The 13234-nt window shown below is 39.4% G+C and overlaps 1 protein-coding gene across 11 annotated transcripts in view; it reads right to left on the bottom strand.

The window, feature by feature from the left end:
- Nucleotides 1-13234, bottom strand: part of APBB2 (amyloid beta precursor protein binding family B member 2) — a 319944-nt gene that overhangs the window by 120473 nt on the left and 186237 nt on the right. For 7 of the 11 annotated variants that reach the window (XM_073342186.2, XM_073342194.2, XM_073342187.2 and 4 more), the window contains one exon: nt 989-1197. In XM_073342186.2, coding sequence (XP_073198287.1) covers nt 989-1197 — 209 coding nt within the window. Of the gene's footprint in view, nt 1-988; nt 1198-11104; nt 11310-13234 lie in introns of those variants that run through there. The other 4 variants (XM_073342189.2, XM_073342195.2, XM_073342196.2 and 1 more) reach the window with 3 other exon arrangements.

The following is a 13234-nucleotide window of genomic DNA, read 5'->3' as shown; positions in this document are numbered from 1 at the left end:
TCTTCATCCTTCATATCACTTAACTTTATCCATTTAGTAGTCAACACGTCTGGCATATAGTGAATTCCAGGGAAGTCTTGACCCATGTGAACCACAAATGAAATGGTTCACACACTAACCATAACTTCACTCATGTGAGTACTCCCACTCAAATCACGCAAGTGAAGTTACACATATTTAAGTGTTTGCATGGTCAAGGCAAGCCAAGCATATATATATATTTCAAAAATTAAAATTAGCTGCAATTTTTCTAGTTTACTGTTCCATTTGGTATTTTATATTTTCATGTATAGACATCAGTAAGTTATCCCAGGAGTGCCCCAGAAATTGGTATTTTAGTGGGTTATTACCATTTAAAAATATTTAGCAAGTTTTCTTCTTTTTCACAATGCTTGAAGACAGAGGACACCCCATTTCTAGTTTAAAAATTCAGCACAAAAGAATGATGTTTGTGCTCAGATAATTTTTCTGGTATGATTCTAAAGTGCTTTCACTTTAGAATGCTTTGTATATTTAATATAAGCTATACGTTCAGTAGTTACCATCTGGTGTGTAACTTCCAATGTGTGTGTGTGACACTCCAAGCAACTGAACAGCTAAGAGAAGATGTAATTACGAAGAGTCAAGCCAAGAGACTGTTAATGTGTAAATATTTTATATAGCCTGCACCTGTGTAATTAAGTATTGCTTCCGAACCCTAGGGAACCTTAATCATTTCACATTAATCACACATACAGGCTGTCTAATTTTGTACGAGATATGATGTCTCCTTTCATACTACACATCCAAATCTTTAAGGTGTTTCGTGAGACAAAGTCATTAAAAACAAAAAATATTTATGGTTTATTATCAACAAACAGCTACATTTAGAGATGCTAACGTATAGTGGATTCTAAAGCTTATGTTACTGTTTTAGGTGCAAGTAACTGGTTGAAAGAGATCCTAATTTCTTTTCAATACTCAGTAGTAAGAGATCACTACATTTTACCTCAGTTTCTGGGGTAGGAGATGGGGTAATAGAATTAAGTGATCCTTTCCTTGAGCTCTGAAGATCTGTTGGAATGGAGACAGGACGTTCCCACTGGGTTGTTCCTGTTGGTATGTGCCAATAATAGATCCCAGCAATGTCATTGATTTTTTTCCAGCCAGGTGGCAAGTCGGGGTCGGTCTGAAATGAGTGATCACTCCATATATCTGCTGAGAAAGGAAAAATAAACCTGTATTATTCAACACAAATGCTTTTTAGATTTCCAGTTCTGGTCTTGACTCATTTGATGAAGGATTAGTACTGCTATTGCTCTTTACCGAAATAAATAAAAGTCACCGAAGTAAATTATACAGTATTAGGCACTGAGGTAAGATGAAAAGGTCAACATGGCATGAATTAACCTACAAAGAGGAGGACATCAAGATGGACAGCTTACATAAGAGATGCATTAATACAGCAATTACTTGATATCATCATTCAAACTACCCCCTTTAAAATCCAACCATACTGAGGATATAACTGCAGGTATATTAACATAGAATATGCAACTAAATAACTTGGCAATGTGATGTTGTTCCCTGCCTGTCCCCTTTCTCAGAACTCCCTTACCACCCTCAATACTCACAAAGGGAGCATTCCTTTTGACAGTGAAAATCATCTTACAAAAAATAATTAAACACAAGCTTTCATCAATATGAAACTTAAGAAAATTACTTATTTAAAATGGTGAACAGTGGGAAAACCATACGCCATTCCATATTTAAAACTGGTTGTCTCAAAAGTACAAATAGTTTTGAACTGTTGATCTTACACAGTGGTAAAAGAAAAATCCATGGGTGAAATCTCAGCCCCATTGAAATTAAAGGTAAAACTCCCATTGACTTCACTGAGGCCAGAATTTTGTCCTGCAGACCAAAGATATCTTCAGGTTTTATGCTGCTAGGGAGACAAACACCACTTGCGGTGAATAAAGATCACATAGTGCATTTCATAGAGTGGGAATATTAACCCTAGTAACATGGTCATGTTCCAGCAAGGGCAATTACTTTCTCCCTGCTTACATGTTTCCTTGTAGTTATAGAGGGACATGGTAGTCTTAGCTTTCTGTATTAAACTCCTGAACAGTGCTATTGGGTGCTTTTAAACAACTGCTGTGTTCCATCCCAGAGGGACCAAATTGGGACAATAAATAGTTTCTTCTTAGTGTTTGGAGCTATAGATAATGGGGAATTCAGGAACAAAGAAATTGTCATATCAGACCTGACTAGTGATCCAGTAACTTGACTGTGACATTAGTTAGTACCTGGGGCTTCAAAGGAAGGTGCCAATCCACTCCCCTCCCCCCCGCAAAAAACATGGTGTTCAACTTCCCCATAAGGTACATTTCTTCCTAACCCCTGGCTGGCATATGCCCTGAAGCATGAAGCTTTGCAATATTTATATTAACTAAAAAATTCTTATGCTAGCTATATAACTGTGGAGGCTTTCAGTAAATATATATATGTATAAATGACTATGCTTTTTTAATCTTAAACTCTTGGCCTCCACCATATCTTGTGGCAACAAGCTCCACCGTCTAAAAAAATATTTTAAATGTATTGCCTATTAATTTAACTGAATGCTTCCTGTTCTTGCATTATGAAAAAAGATATATAGGCACACCCAATTCACTTTCTCTACCATTCATTATTTTCTATACCCCTTAGTCATCATTTCTTAATCTACTCCTGGAGGAATTCTGCGCATCTGTGGATGCATACCTTTCAGTGCATACTAGCATGAAAAGGCAACCAACTTGCCTTGTCATAAAGAGAAAAAATTAAAAGCTTAAATATAATGAATAATTTGGCTCAGTTCAGTTGTAAAGGGTAGGGGCTTGGGAATACTTCACACTTATTTAGGACTCATTCCCATTTGAAGTCAATGGGAATCTTTGAATTGACATCAGTGGGTGTTGGATCAGGTCCATATGTTTTTCAAAGCATTTTACGAACATTAACCAATTAATCCTCAAAACTTCCATGCAGGCAGACATTATCCCCCCTTTTACAGAGGCAGGCACTCATATTCTTCCCCTTCTAAGTGCTATAGCCTATGGTCTCTCTAACCCATCCCCTAAACTGGGTGGAATGGCTATGAAAGCAGAGAGATGGAGATGTTAATCTCTCACCTGACAAAAATGGAAGACAAAGTGCTCTGTTAGATGGGACTCAGAACAAAGAGTCCTTGTGAGGTACTAAACAACTTCTATGAGAAGGTGAGGTCATTCTGCCCCTGTAGGAAAGGATCCATGGTTCTTTTGTTTACTCTGAGGCTGTGGTTGAGGATGGAGTGTTTTTTCTGAATTTGCACATAGTGAATAACTAACCTCAATCAACTTTATAATAATAGGAAATATTTTATTTAAAGTTTTTGGACTCCATAGACGAACTACAAGTTCACTGATCTTCAAAAGTATGAGGTTAGTGTTAACTATTGTTCATATAGGTCATCTTAGAAAAAGTACCCTAAAGTTGCTTGTGGAAATAAATCATCATCAAATGGCCCCTGCTTGTTCTACACAACATATAATAATTAAATGAAGCAGAACATAAGTATGGATAAAATAATTTCTTTAATGTATTATACTGATAAAGTGCATCAGAGTCCTGCACTTAGGACGGAAAAATCCCATGCACTGCTACAGGTTGGGGACCGACTGGCTAAGCAGCAGTTCTGCAGAAAAGGACCTGGGGATTACAGTGGATGAGAAGCTGGATACGAGTCAACAGTGTGACTTTGTTGCTAAGAAGGCTAACGGCTTATTGGACTGAATTAGTATGAGCACTGCCAGCAGATTGAGGGAAGTAATTATTTCCCCTCTATTCGGCACTGGTGAGGCCACATCTGGAGTACTGCGTCCAGTTTTGGGCCCCCCACTACAGAAAGGATGGACAAATTGGAGAGAGTCCAGCGGAGGGCAATGAAAATGATTAGGGGGCTGGGGCACATGCTTTAAGAGGAGAGGCTGAGGGAACTGGGCTTATTTAGTCTGCAAAAGAGAAGAGTGAGGGGGGATTTGATAGCAGCCTTCAACTACCTGAAGGGGGTTCCAAAGGGGATGGAGCTTGGCTGTTTTCAGTGGTGACAGATGACAGAACAAGGAGCAATGGTCTCAAGTTGCAGTGGGGGAGATCTAGGTTGGCTATTAGGAGAAACTATTTCCCTAAGAGGGTGGTGAAGTACTGGAATGGTTTACATAGGGAGGTGGCGGAATCTCCATCCTTAGTGGTTTTTAAGGCCCGGCTTGACAAAGCCCTGGCTGGGATGATTTAGTTGGGGTTGGCCCTGCTTTGAGCAGCGGGCTGGACTAGATGACCTCCTGAGGTCTCTTCCAACCCTAATCTTTTATGATTCTATGACTGTTTGAGATTATTTCTGTTGTAGTTTGAGATCAAAATTATCATACTGTGCAAATATAAAATGTTACCTTATGCTTATATTGAGTGATTTCATCCAAACCAACCAACTAAAAGTTGCAAGGGAAATTACATATGATTATTCATAGTTACTGTAACAGGTTACAAAGTAAGATCTAAATAGGAATGACACTGAAGTATAAAAAAATCAAAATTGCTTTTGTGACAGCAGGAAGAATGTTGTAAACCTTAAGACATAACACAAAAAAGACTTCTACAAAAATTCATTAGGATGAATGTAATTCTATTTTATTCGCAAGCATCTGGGAGCAGATCATGTAATACGGTTGCAAATACTCTGGGTTAGGGCCAAAGAAACATTACCTCACTAAGTAATAAATGTTCAATTACCTTAAAAATACACTATTAGCAAAAGACAGAGATGGACTAAAATATGTGCTGGGATGAATTTAGGGTATGTACTCTTAATTAACTGATTTTGTAACTAGTGCAGCTCTAGTTTCAAAGACCTAATAATATTTCATATTAGGGACATATTTTTAATTGTAAGGCTGCCATTAAGGGCTGGGTTATTTTGCAGCTCACCTGCTCTTGTGTATCATTTCAAGAGAAATGTATTGACAATGTAACATGGATTCACATTTTAAATTAAATAAAGGTAAATATATGTATACCTCCACATGAATTATAGTTGTATTAAGAAGTTGTTTCATTTATTTATTTTAATCACTCAAAGCACCCAATCTAAGCACCATTTTAGTTGTTTTCACAATAGCAGAAAAGTACATTACTATAGAGATGGAGATTTACGGAAGCATTCCATGAAGTAAACACATATTTCTATGCATTTGGGTAGGTTTATTTACCATGCAGAGTGAGTCATGATCTTAAAAGACTTCTTCCCTAAAGTCTCCCATATGAAATGGATAAGGATAATAACCACAGGGCAAGAAAAAAAGACCTATTCTGGAATAGATTAAGCAATAAGCACAGCCACTATAAATAAATGCTATAAAAATTCCATGCTGGGGTCCTTTCTAAGGGGCTTGGTGTTTGTGCGTTTTCTGTACAACTCCAGTATTCCTTTGGCAAGGAAGATTTTAGCCCTTCTCGCTATAAAGATGTCCTTTTGAATGAGAACCAGTGCTGGCTGCAGAGAAACAAAATGAAACTTTATCTGTAAATTTGAAATCCTGGCCCCAAAACCCTGCAGGTTCACAAGGACTGGAATGCAGTAAGAAACACCTCATTTTCATGTGTTGGGGAAGGCTGTACAAGGAGACTACACAGCCCACAAGCACTTTGGAGATGAGCTCCACAGCAGCTGGAAGAGGGACGTGGGAAGGCAAGAGCAGAGACAGCCAATGGGCATCTACTACTTCTCCATATTCCATATTGTCAGCTGAACAACGGTTGCCCACCAGCCATCACCCACTGGTGCCGCCAGTTCTGTTCTGCTTACTTGCTCTGAGCACACAGCCTGATTACTTGGTCTGAGAACTCTCTACCAGGATTTCACCCGAAGAAAAGCATGAAATGTCAGAATTCATTTCAATGGATTATAAACCCTGAAATCCGGTGCTGACAATTTCAGCATCAGCTGATCTGATGTGGGTGGATTCATTTGAAAGAACATGTCACAGTAATAGGGCCCTGATACTTTTCAATGGGCATTTTGCCCAAGTAAAGACTGCCAATTAAGGCCTGGTCTACAGAATTTGACTGGCATAGTTATTCTAGGAATAACTATAATTATATAATTATTCTGACATAAAATAATTTTTACTCTAGAATAGAGTGCGTCTACATGAGGAGCTATTCTGGAATAGCTTATTCCACAACAGCGATGCCAGCCAATTGACCCACGTAGATAAGGCTTAAGACCTTCGCTTCTGAAACCCTCTCTATCAAGTTTTACCCAGAAATAAATGCTTATGTCTGCGTTTTTATATGAATGGCTGAAAAAGGGAGTTTATAATGGAAGAACTAATACTGCCTTCATTCAATCATCAGTATAAATGAGAACTGCACATGGTTGAAGCCTCAAAATATTCTGTTGCATACAGAAAAGCTGTAGCATCACTGTTCTGAAATTATCAATACCAAATAAACTGTTTCAAGAGGACAAACATTAAGAAAATATAGCTGTAAATATTTATAGGGGACCTTAGGCTGGAAGGGACCCTCGAACAAGGCAATTTGTATTTTCGAAGTGCCAAGTATAGTCAAGCCTGCATAAAATAATGTATTGCTGTTTTATAACTCTCTCCTACAGCTGCCAGGCTCTACCACAGAGCTGATGTATAGCAGCAATAAACTCCATTCAATACTGTAGGCTATAATTTAGATAGCTGAGTTTGGCAAGATGATTAGCAAATTGGGGAATTAAATTTTTATTTCAAGGTACATTTATTTTAGTATCCAGTAGTGGGTGAATACTGTAATGCTGATGTCTTAGGATGAAATGGAAACAAACTAAGTGCAACTGGATGGTAATGTAAACAGCATATGCATTTGGTGACCACCTTTGTAAAAAACAATATTTTTATTGTTTGCTTTTTTATTGCTGTTTCAGACAGAAGGGACAGCAATCAAATTGCTGCCATAATATGAATCATTCTTTAGCCCCAACAAGGCAGAGATCAAAATTATAACAGGATCTCTCATGCTAGGCAAACTGGAAAGAGCAGCAAGTGGAGCCAATTTACTTCTCCATTGTTTTGCAGTGTCATGAACACACTTTTCATTCCATGGCAATTGTCACCAGGCTGTCATATAAGGTCATTGATCAAAGTGGGAGTCATACCAGTGGCATGCAAAGATCACAGTTTTTGTACCTCACCACACTGTAGTTTGCTAGTACCTGACCATGACTTGCACCATTCTCAGGTAGAGCTTAGTATGCTCTGTGAAATTGCATAATTAAAAAAGGTTTCAGAGTAGCAGCCGTGTTAGTCTGTATTCGCAAAAAGAAAAGGAGGACTTGTGGCACCTTAGAGACTAACCAATTTATTAGAGCATAAGCTTTCGTGAGCTACAGCTCACTTCCTCATCTGAGGAAGTGAGCTGTAGCTCACGAAAGCTTATGCTCTAATAAATTGGTTAGTCTCTAAGGTGCCACAAGTCCTCCTTTTCTTTTTATAATTAAAAAACTAACTATGACAAATGACAGAAGCTTTTAATTGGTTCATGCTTTCCAGTGTAGGCAAGGTAGACTAGCTGTAAGTTCAGTATCAGTTAAGGCAGAAACACATGCCTTTTAGAAATGCACAAGTAAAAGGAAAGGATTAGATATAATTGGGGGGGGGGGAGACACAAACCCTTACAGAATGCTTATTGAAAAAAAAGAGAGAGAAGTGCAAAGATACACACAAAATGGGTTATGATAGATGAGAAAAATCAAAAGAGATAATATATAATGCTTGAAAGAACAATATTTTATTAGTACTGTTTATAACTGGAAAAAAGAGTGGTATAGGTCCAATTAAGAAAGATATAACAAAAGAGGATGGAGAAGTATTAGCACAGGGAATTAATGTACTTTGGGCCAAATTCTGATTTTATTTACACTAGTGCTGTCCAGAGTAGCTCCACTGACCTTAGGAGAGGAAGTCTGGATTACACCAGTGTAAATGAGATCCAAATTTCCCCCTTTATGAGCATATTTATGTCAGGAGCAGATATTAAAAAGTAGGTGGCTGAAATGCTAGTTGTGCCAGGTTAGCTGATTCAGGGCATTTTCTAGATATGGGCCAGAAACGCATCTTGCCACATGGGCAACAAATTCAACAAAACACCTGGACAGGACAGGACAGGACGGGATTCAGCTCTACATTCTTTAAGGAACTAATATTACTACTAGCATTAGTATATGTTACTTAGCACAAGAAGGATATCACAGAACTGGTAATTATAGATTAATAGTGCTAGTTTCTATGCTAGGAAAAATTATCAGGGACGAAAAGACATGTAACAAAAGAGAGAAAGGGTAATTTAAATGGATTGTAATGAACCTTACATTTCTTCAAAGAAATCTGTAACAAAGAATGGACAGAGCAAAGCTATGACTTACCTCAGTTTCAGAGAAGTCTTTAGGGACCTGTTAAACAGAGCGAGAGTGTGCGTGCACACGCGCAAAGACTGAACCAGGGATTTAAAACTGGTCCATGAGATAGGGTCAAAGGGCTAAACCCACTCCATGGACAGAAAATCCTTACAAAAAAATAGAGCTCCATCTTGGCACCATTAAATGGAAGTAATTACATAATGGTACAATCTGCAGCTAGAGACTGAAGGAGGATCTGGATGGGGAAAAATGGTACACTTTTTCTTAGTGTCAGGAATAGCAAGGTAGAGATTTACACAAGAGAAATGTTTATTAAATGGTTAGAAAAGGCCTAGAAAAGCAGCCTGAAAATTGGTGAACAATATATTGTGTTACAGTACAGGACCACTGCACAGAGCCAAAGAAGTGCAGGGTCATGAATAAGGAAGTAGATTTCAAAATTAAAAGGTATGCTAATATCAGGTCATGGTATAGCTGCATCTGGATCACTGTGTACTTCAAAAAAAGAAGGATCCCACTTTTCAGAAAAGGGCAACAAGGTTAATTTATGATAAAATAGGTACATCTCATGAGAAAAGACAAAAAGATTATACTATATAATCAGATTCAAATACCTAAAAGAGCCATGCAAGGATTTGTTTAAAAAATAGACCCCTTTTACTTCCAAGAAAGGGACATCGCACTCACAATTGAAAAGTGCAGGGGAAAAAAAGCTTAGCATCAGATCCTCAGCTAGTCTAAACTGACACAGCTCCATTGCAGTGGGTGGAGCTACTCCAATTTATGTCAGCTGAGAATCTGTCCTTTAATCTTAATCTTAGGAAGGACTTCTTTCACAGACTATTACTGGAATGAGGAATAGTTTGAAAATATGATGCAGTGAGACCAAATGGCTGTAGTAACAAACAGATACTTGAAAGCAAAAATATATATAGATAAAGGCGCTGATACAGAAAATAAGCTTCTGAATAGCAAAATGTATTTACTATACAAAGATATGGACCTTATAGACCTCAGTTCTCTCCTTCCTTAAATATATGCTTCTGTCACAAAGCTTTAGCTTTTAGCCTCAAACCAGAATAGTTGTCCTTCTACTAGATGGATACTTTGAATAAGGGGGATAGATCTGAAATTCAGGGCTTGAGCCAGACTTTGATTAGCGTCAAGTATATCAAAATAAAAAATTTTGAACTGTAACAAACAGTTCTGAGTTTGTCCTAAAGGCTGATAGTACCTTTGGTCCACAGTTGCCAACTTTCACATGGTACATAAGCACCCCAACTTTCACAATAAGCCCAAAATCAAGCTAATCCCATTCAAAACAAGGCCAAAACAAGCCAATACCTAAGTATCCCGACACTCTATATGACTAGATCCCCCTGGCATGCAGCCTGGGACTGTGGTGGACCCGCTGTGCACCTGTGACTCTCTCCCCACATTGCCCTTGCTTGCCCCCTCTTTGCCCCTGCTTGCCGGGAACCAATAAAAAAAAAAAAAAGAAGCAACAAGCTACAAGCCAAAAACTAGCCAGCAAGAAACTCACAAGCCAATTAAGCCAAAAACAAGCCCAATTTCTGCCTTTTTTCATGGGTTTGGCATGTCTGCTTTGGTCCCATTGTGATGTGTTAATAGTTTCCAGTACAAATCAGTAAAGCAGTCTGGCCTATAGTTATTCTCTAAGTCATCTCCTTCCATTCTCTTCCACCATCCATTTCTCTCCACAGTAAATCCAATATCAGAGCCTGAGGAGAAATCAAATATGTTATTGTTGGAAGCCCAGTGCTGTGATTTCATAACTGTTCACATTCCAGCAGATGGTGGATACATACTATAAATGAAGGAATTCAAATTTGAAAAATGTTTTGTTAGCAAAATAAAACCAGATTCTGCAAAACTTCCCTTGTCAGAGATAGCAAAGAGTAGGACTGCATTGGGACCTAAGAGCAGGATCCGTTCCGAAGTTTTGACAGCCTAGGAAAACAACACTTTAAAACCTCATCACAGTTGGGATTAAACAAATAATGAGGTCGCATACAATGAATTTTGGATATTATTTATTCCCCCTGCTGGACACAGAAGTGGAAGTAGAAAAAAACAGAAGGGAGGAAGAGAAATGATGAGTCACGAGGAATAAAACAGTTTTGGAAAAAAAATAAAAAATAACAATTGTGAAAAAAATTCTTTATATAGTTTTTAATCCTGGATTAAAGAGACTTTCCTTCCCCCTGCCTGGAGTTTTGATAAAATGCATTCACAAAAAAACATATCTGCTTCAAGAGCCCAATCTATATACTGAAGTCAATGGCAAATTCCCATTGACTTCAGTGGGGCAAGCATTTGGCCCTCAACAGACGCATATTTCTTCCCATTACACATACTGCAGTTCACAGAAGACTTCAGAGGGAAAAGAGATGTGGGATAATTGAAGTGAAGCAAAAGACAAATTAAGAAACAATTAATAAACAAAACAAAAAAACCAGCACGATTACAGACCTGGATTCAGATACTACATTTTAAACTGCTATGCATGCTGTTCTGGTCATCAAACGCACAGGTTTAAAATCTGCATGATTTCAGACCATTTTCTCATCACTTTGCATGTGCTACAGTATAATCAAGAGTACCACCTACCTTCATAATTCACAATTACGATGGTCAGCACGTAGTCTCTCCTAAGCATCACAGCAAGAAGCATGAATGCTCTCTTAGAAATAAATACAGCAAAAATGCAAGTCACTAGAAAAAGTAGTTACAAATCAGACAAACTTGTCTAATTCTGGTAACATTACTCAACAAGGAGCGATGAACAGCCAGAAGCTGGTCATTTGTAGCAGTCCTTACTCACAGCATGCAACTGGTTGTCATGACAACATGCTCATCTCCCTTGCAGAATCTCTGTGAACAAGTCACATGCGTGTTGAAAGGCACACGAGAGAAAGATTTCTTCAAACTCCAGGGCAGAGTGGTCAGAAGTGGAATTTGCAGGGATGAGTATTACAGAGCCTGATCCTGTGTCTCTGAACTCAATGGAAACTTTGCTATTGATTTCAACAGCTGCAGGGTCAAGCCTTTAAACCAGATTCAGAGAAGAGAGACAAGGTGGGGGAGGTAATATCTTTTATTGAACCAACAAGCTTTTCTCATTCACCAACAGATGCTGGTCAAACAAAAGATATTACTTCACCCACCTTGTCTCTCTAATATCCTGGGACTGAACTGGCTACAACTACACTGCATACAATCAGAGAATGAGTCATTTCTTAAAAATTCTAAGAGAAGCTTGTGATGGATTTGGACCTGCTCTGTAATAATCTATGGATATTATTGCAGCCAGATTCTTTAATGGTTAATAATTGTATTGGTTGCCAGCTGATACTAATTGAATGAGTTGCATCTAATAGAGTTTTAGTCCCAGAATCAGACATTACAGAATTAAAACTAACATGTTCAGTATCTTGTAGGGAACTCTAAGGTGCAAGGCATAGACACTCACATTGAGGGCAAAGCAAAACCTTGGCCACTTTTATTAACACAGGTCAGTAAAGACAAGAAAGAGTCAAAGCCACATAAATAAATAGCAGTAATACAGTACTGCAGATCTCTTTGGTGTCATTCCGTGCATACTGTCATATATTTGCACCCCTCCTTGGGGACCTGGTGGTAAGAGACAATGGACCAGCTGTCCCTGGCATGCCAAATGAGTCCATAGGTCCAGACCCCTAATGCCCAAAGGTTGGTGGTAGATAATAACAATGAAGAGCTGAAGGGTCAATGATGGAAAGCTTTCCATCCAGCTACGTGGTGGCTTGGCCAATTGTAGGGCCTGGGTAATCTCACGAATATTCATTCAGATGCCCAGCCTCTCATGTCCATATCTATACTTGAGGGACAATACTAGATCCATTTGTTCTCACCTCCTACCCCTTTATCCAGCTCAACTGACCAGTTTCTCAAGAGGGTGGGATCCTAATTTGTAAACACAGGAGAACCAAAAGCCTGGAAACCTAAGACAAATGGGCTTCTGGAGGGGATAAAAGCAGAGGTGAAACTGGGCCGGTATGGCGTACCATTAAGAAGTGGCTGCCGGTACCGGCCTGTACACAGCCCGACATTAAAGCACTGCCATGACAGCGCTGCCTCTTCCCCCACCCCATCCAGGGCCGCCGCCGACAGGGGGGTGGGAGGGAAAAGGGGCAGCTGCCCCAGGGCCCGGCGATTTAAAAGGGCCAGGGGCTCCCAGCTGCTGCTCCACAGTAGTGGCCGGAGCACTGGGCCCTTTTAAACCACTGCTGGAACCCCAGGTGGCATGGGCCAGGCAGCATGGAAGGGCTGGCTGGGAGAGGCTGACCCACAGCCCTACCCCTTCCGCCGAAGGCCCCGCCCCTTACAGTGGCTCATGTACTGGTAAATCTTTTATATTACTTTCACCCCTGGATAAAAGTGACATTCAAGGGACGAGGGGAGTAGTTGTTGGGAGTTGATGAGAAGTGGTTCATCCAGGCACAGACCCAAGAGGCCAGGGGTCTGGCAAAGCACCTGCCTGGGATTTCTGCAACAGATGGCAAGCCTCTAGGTAAGACAGACACCTGTACAGGCCTTCTGTTTTAAAATCCTTTATGTTCTTTCACGCTTTTCTATGTTCCTACTAGTAAGATTACACAATACCTTAATACAGTGGTTCTCAACCAGGGGTATGTGTACCCCTGGGGGTATGCAGAGGTCCTCCAGGGGGTACATCAACTCATCTAGATATTTTCTAGT

Source organism: Lepidochelys kempii, chromosome 4 (assembly GCF_965140285.1).
Source record: "Lepidochelys kempii isolate rLepKem1 chromosome 4, rLepKem1.hap1, whole genome shotgun sequence".
Taxonomy (NCBI): Eukaryota; Metazoa; Chordata; order Testudines; family Cheloniidae; genus Lepidochelys; species Lepidochelys kempii.
Note: the sequence above shows the minus strand (reverse complement) of the source record. Positions and strands in the feature narration are given on the sequence as shown.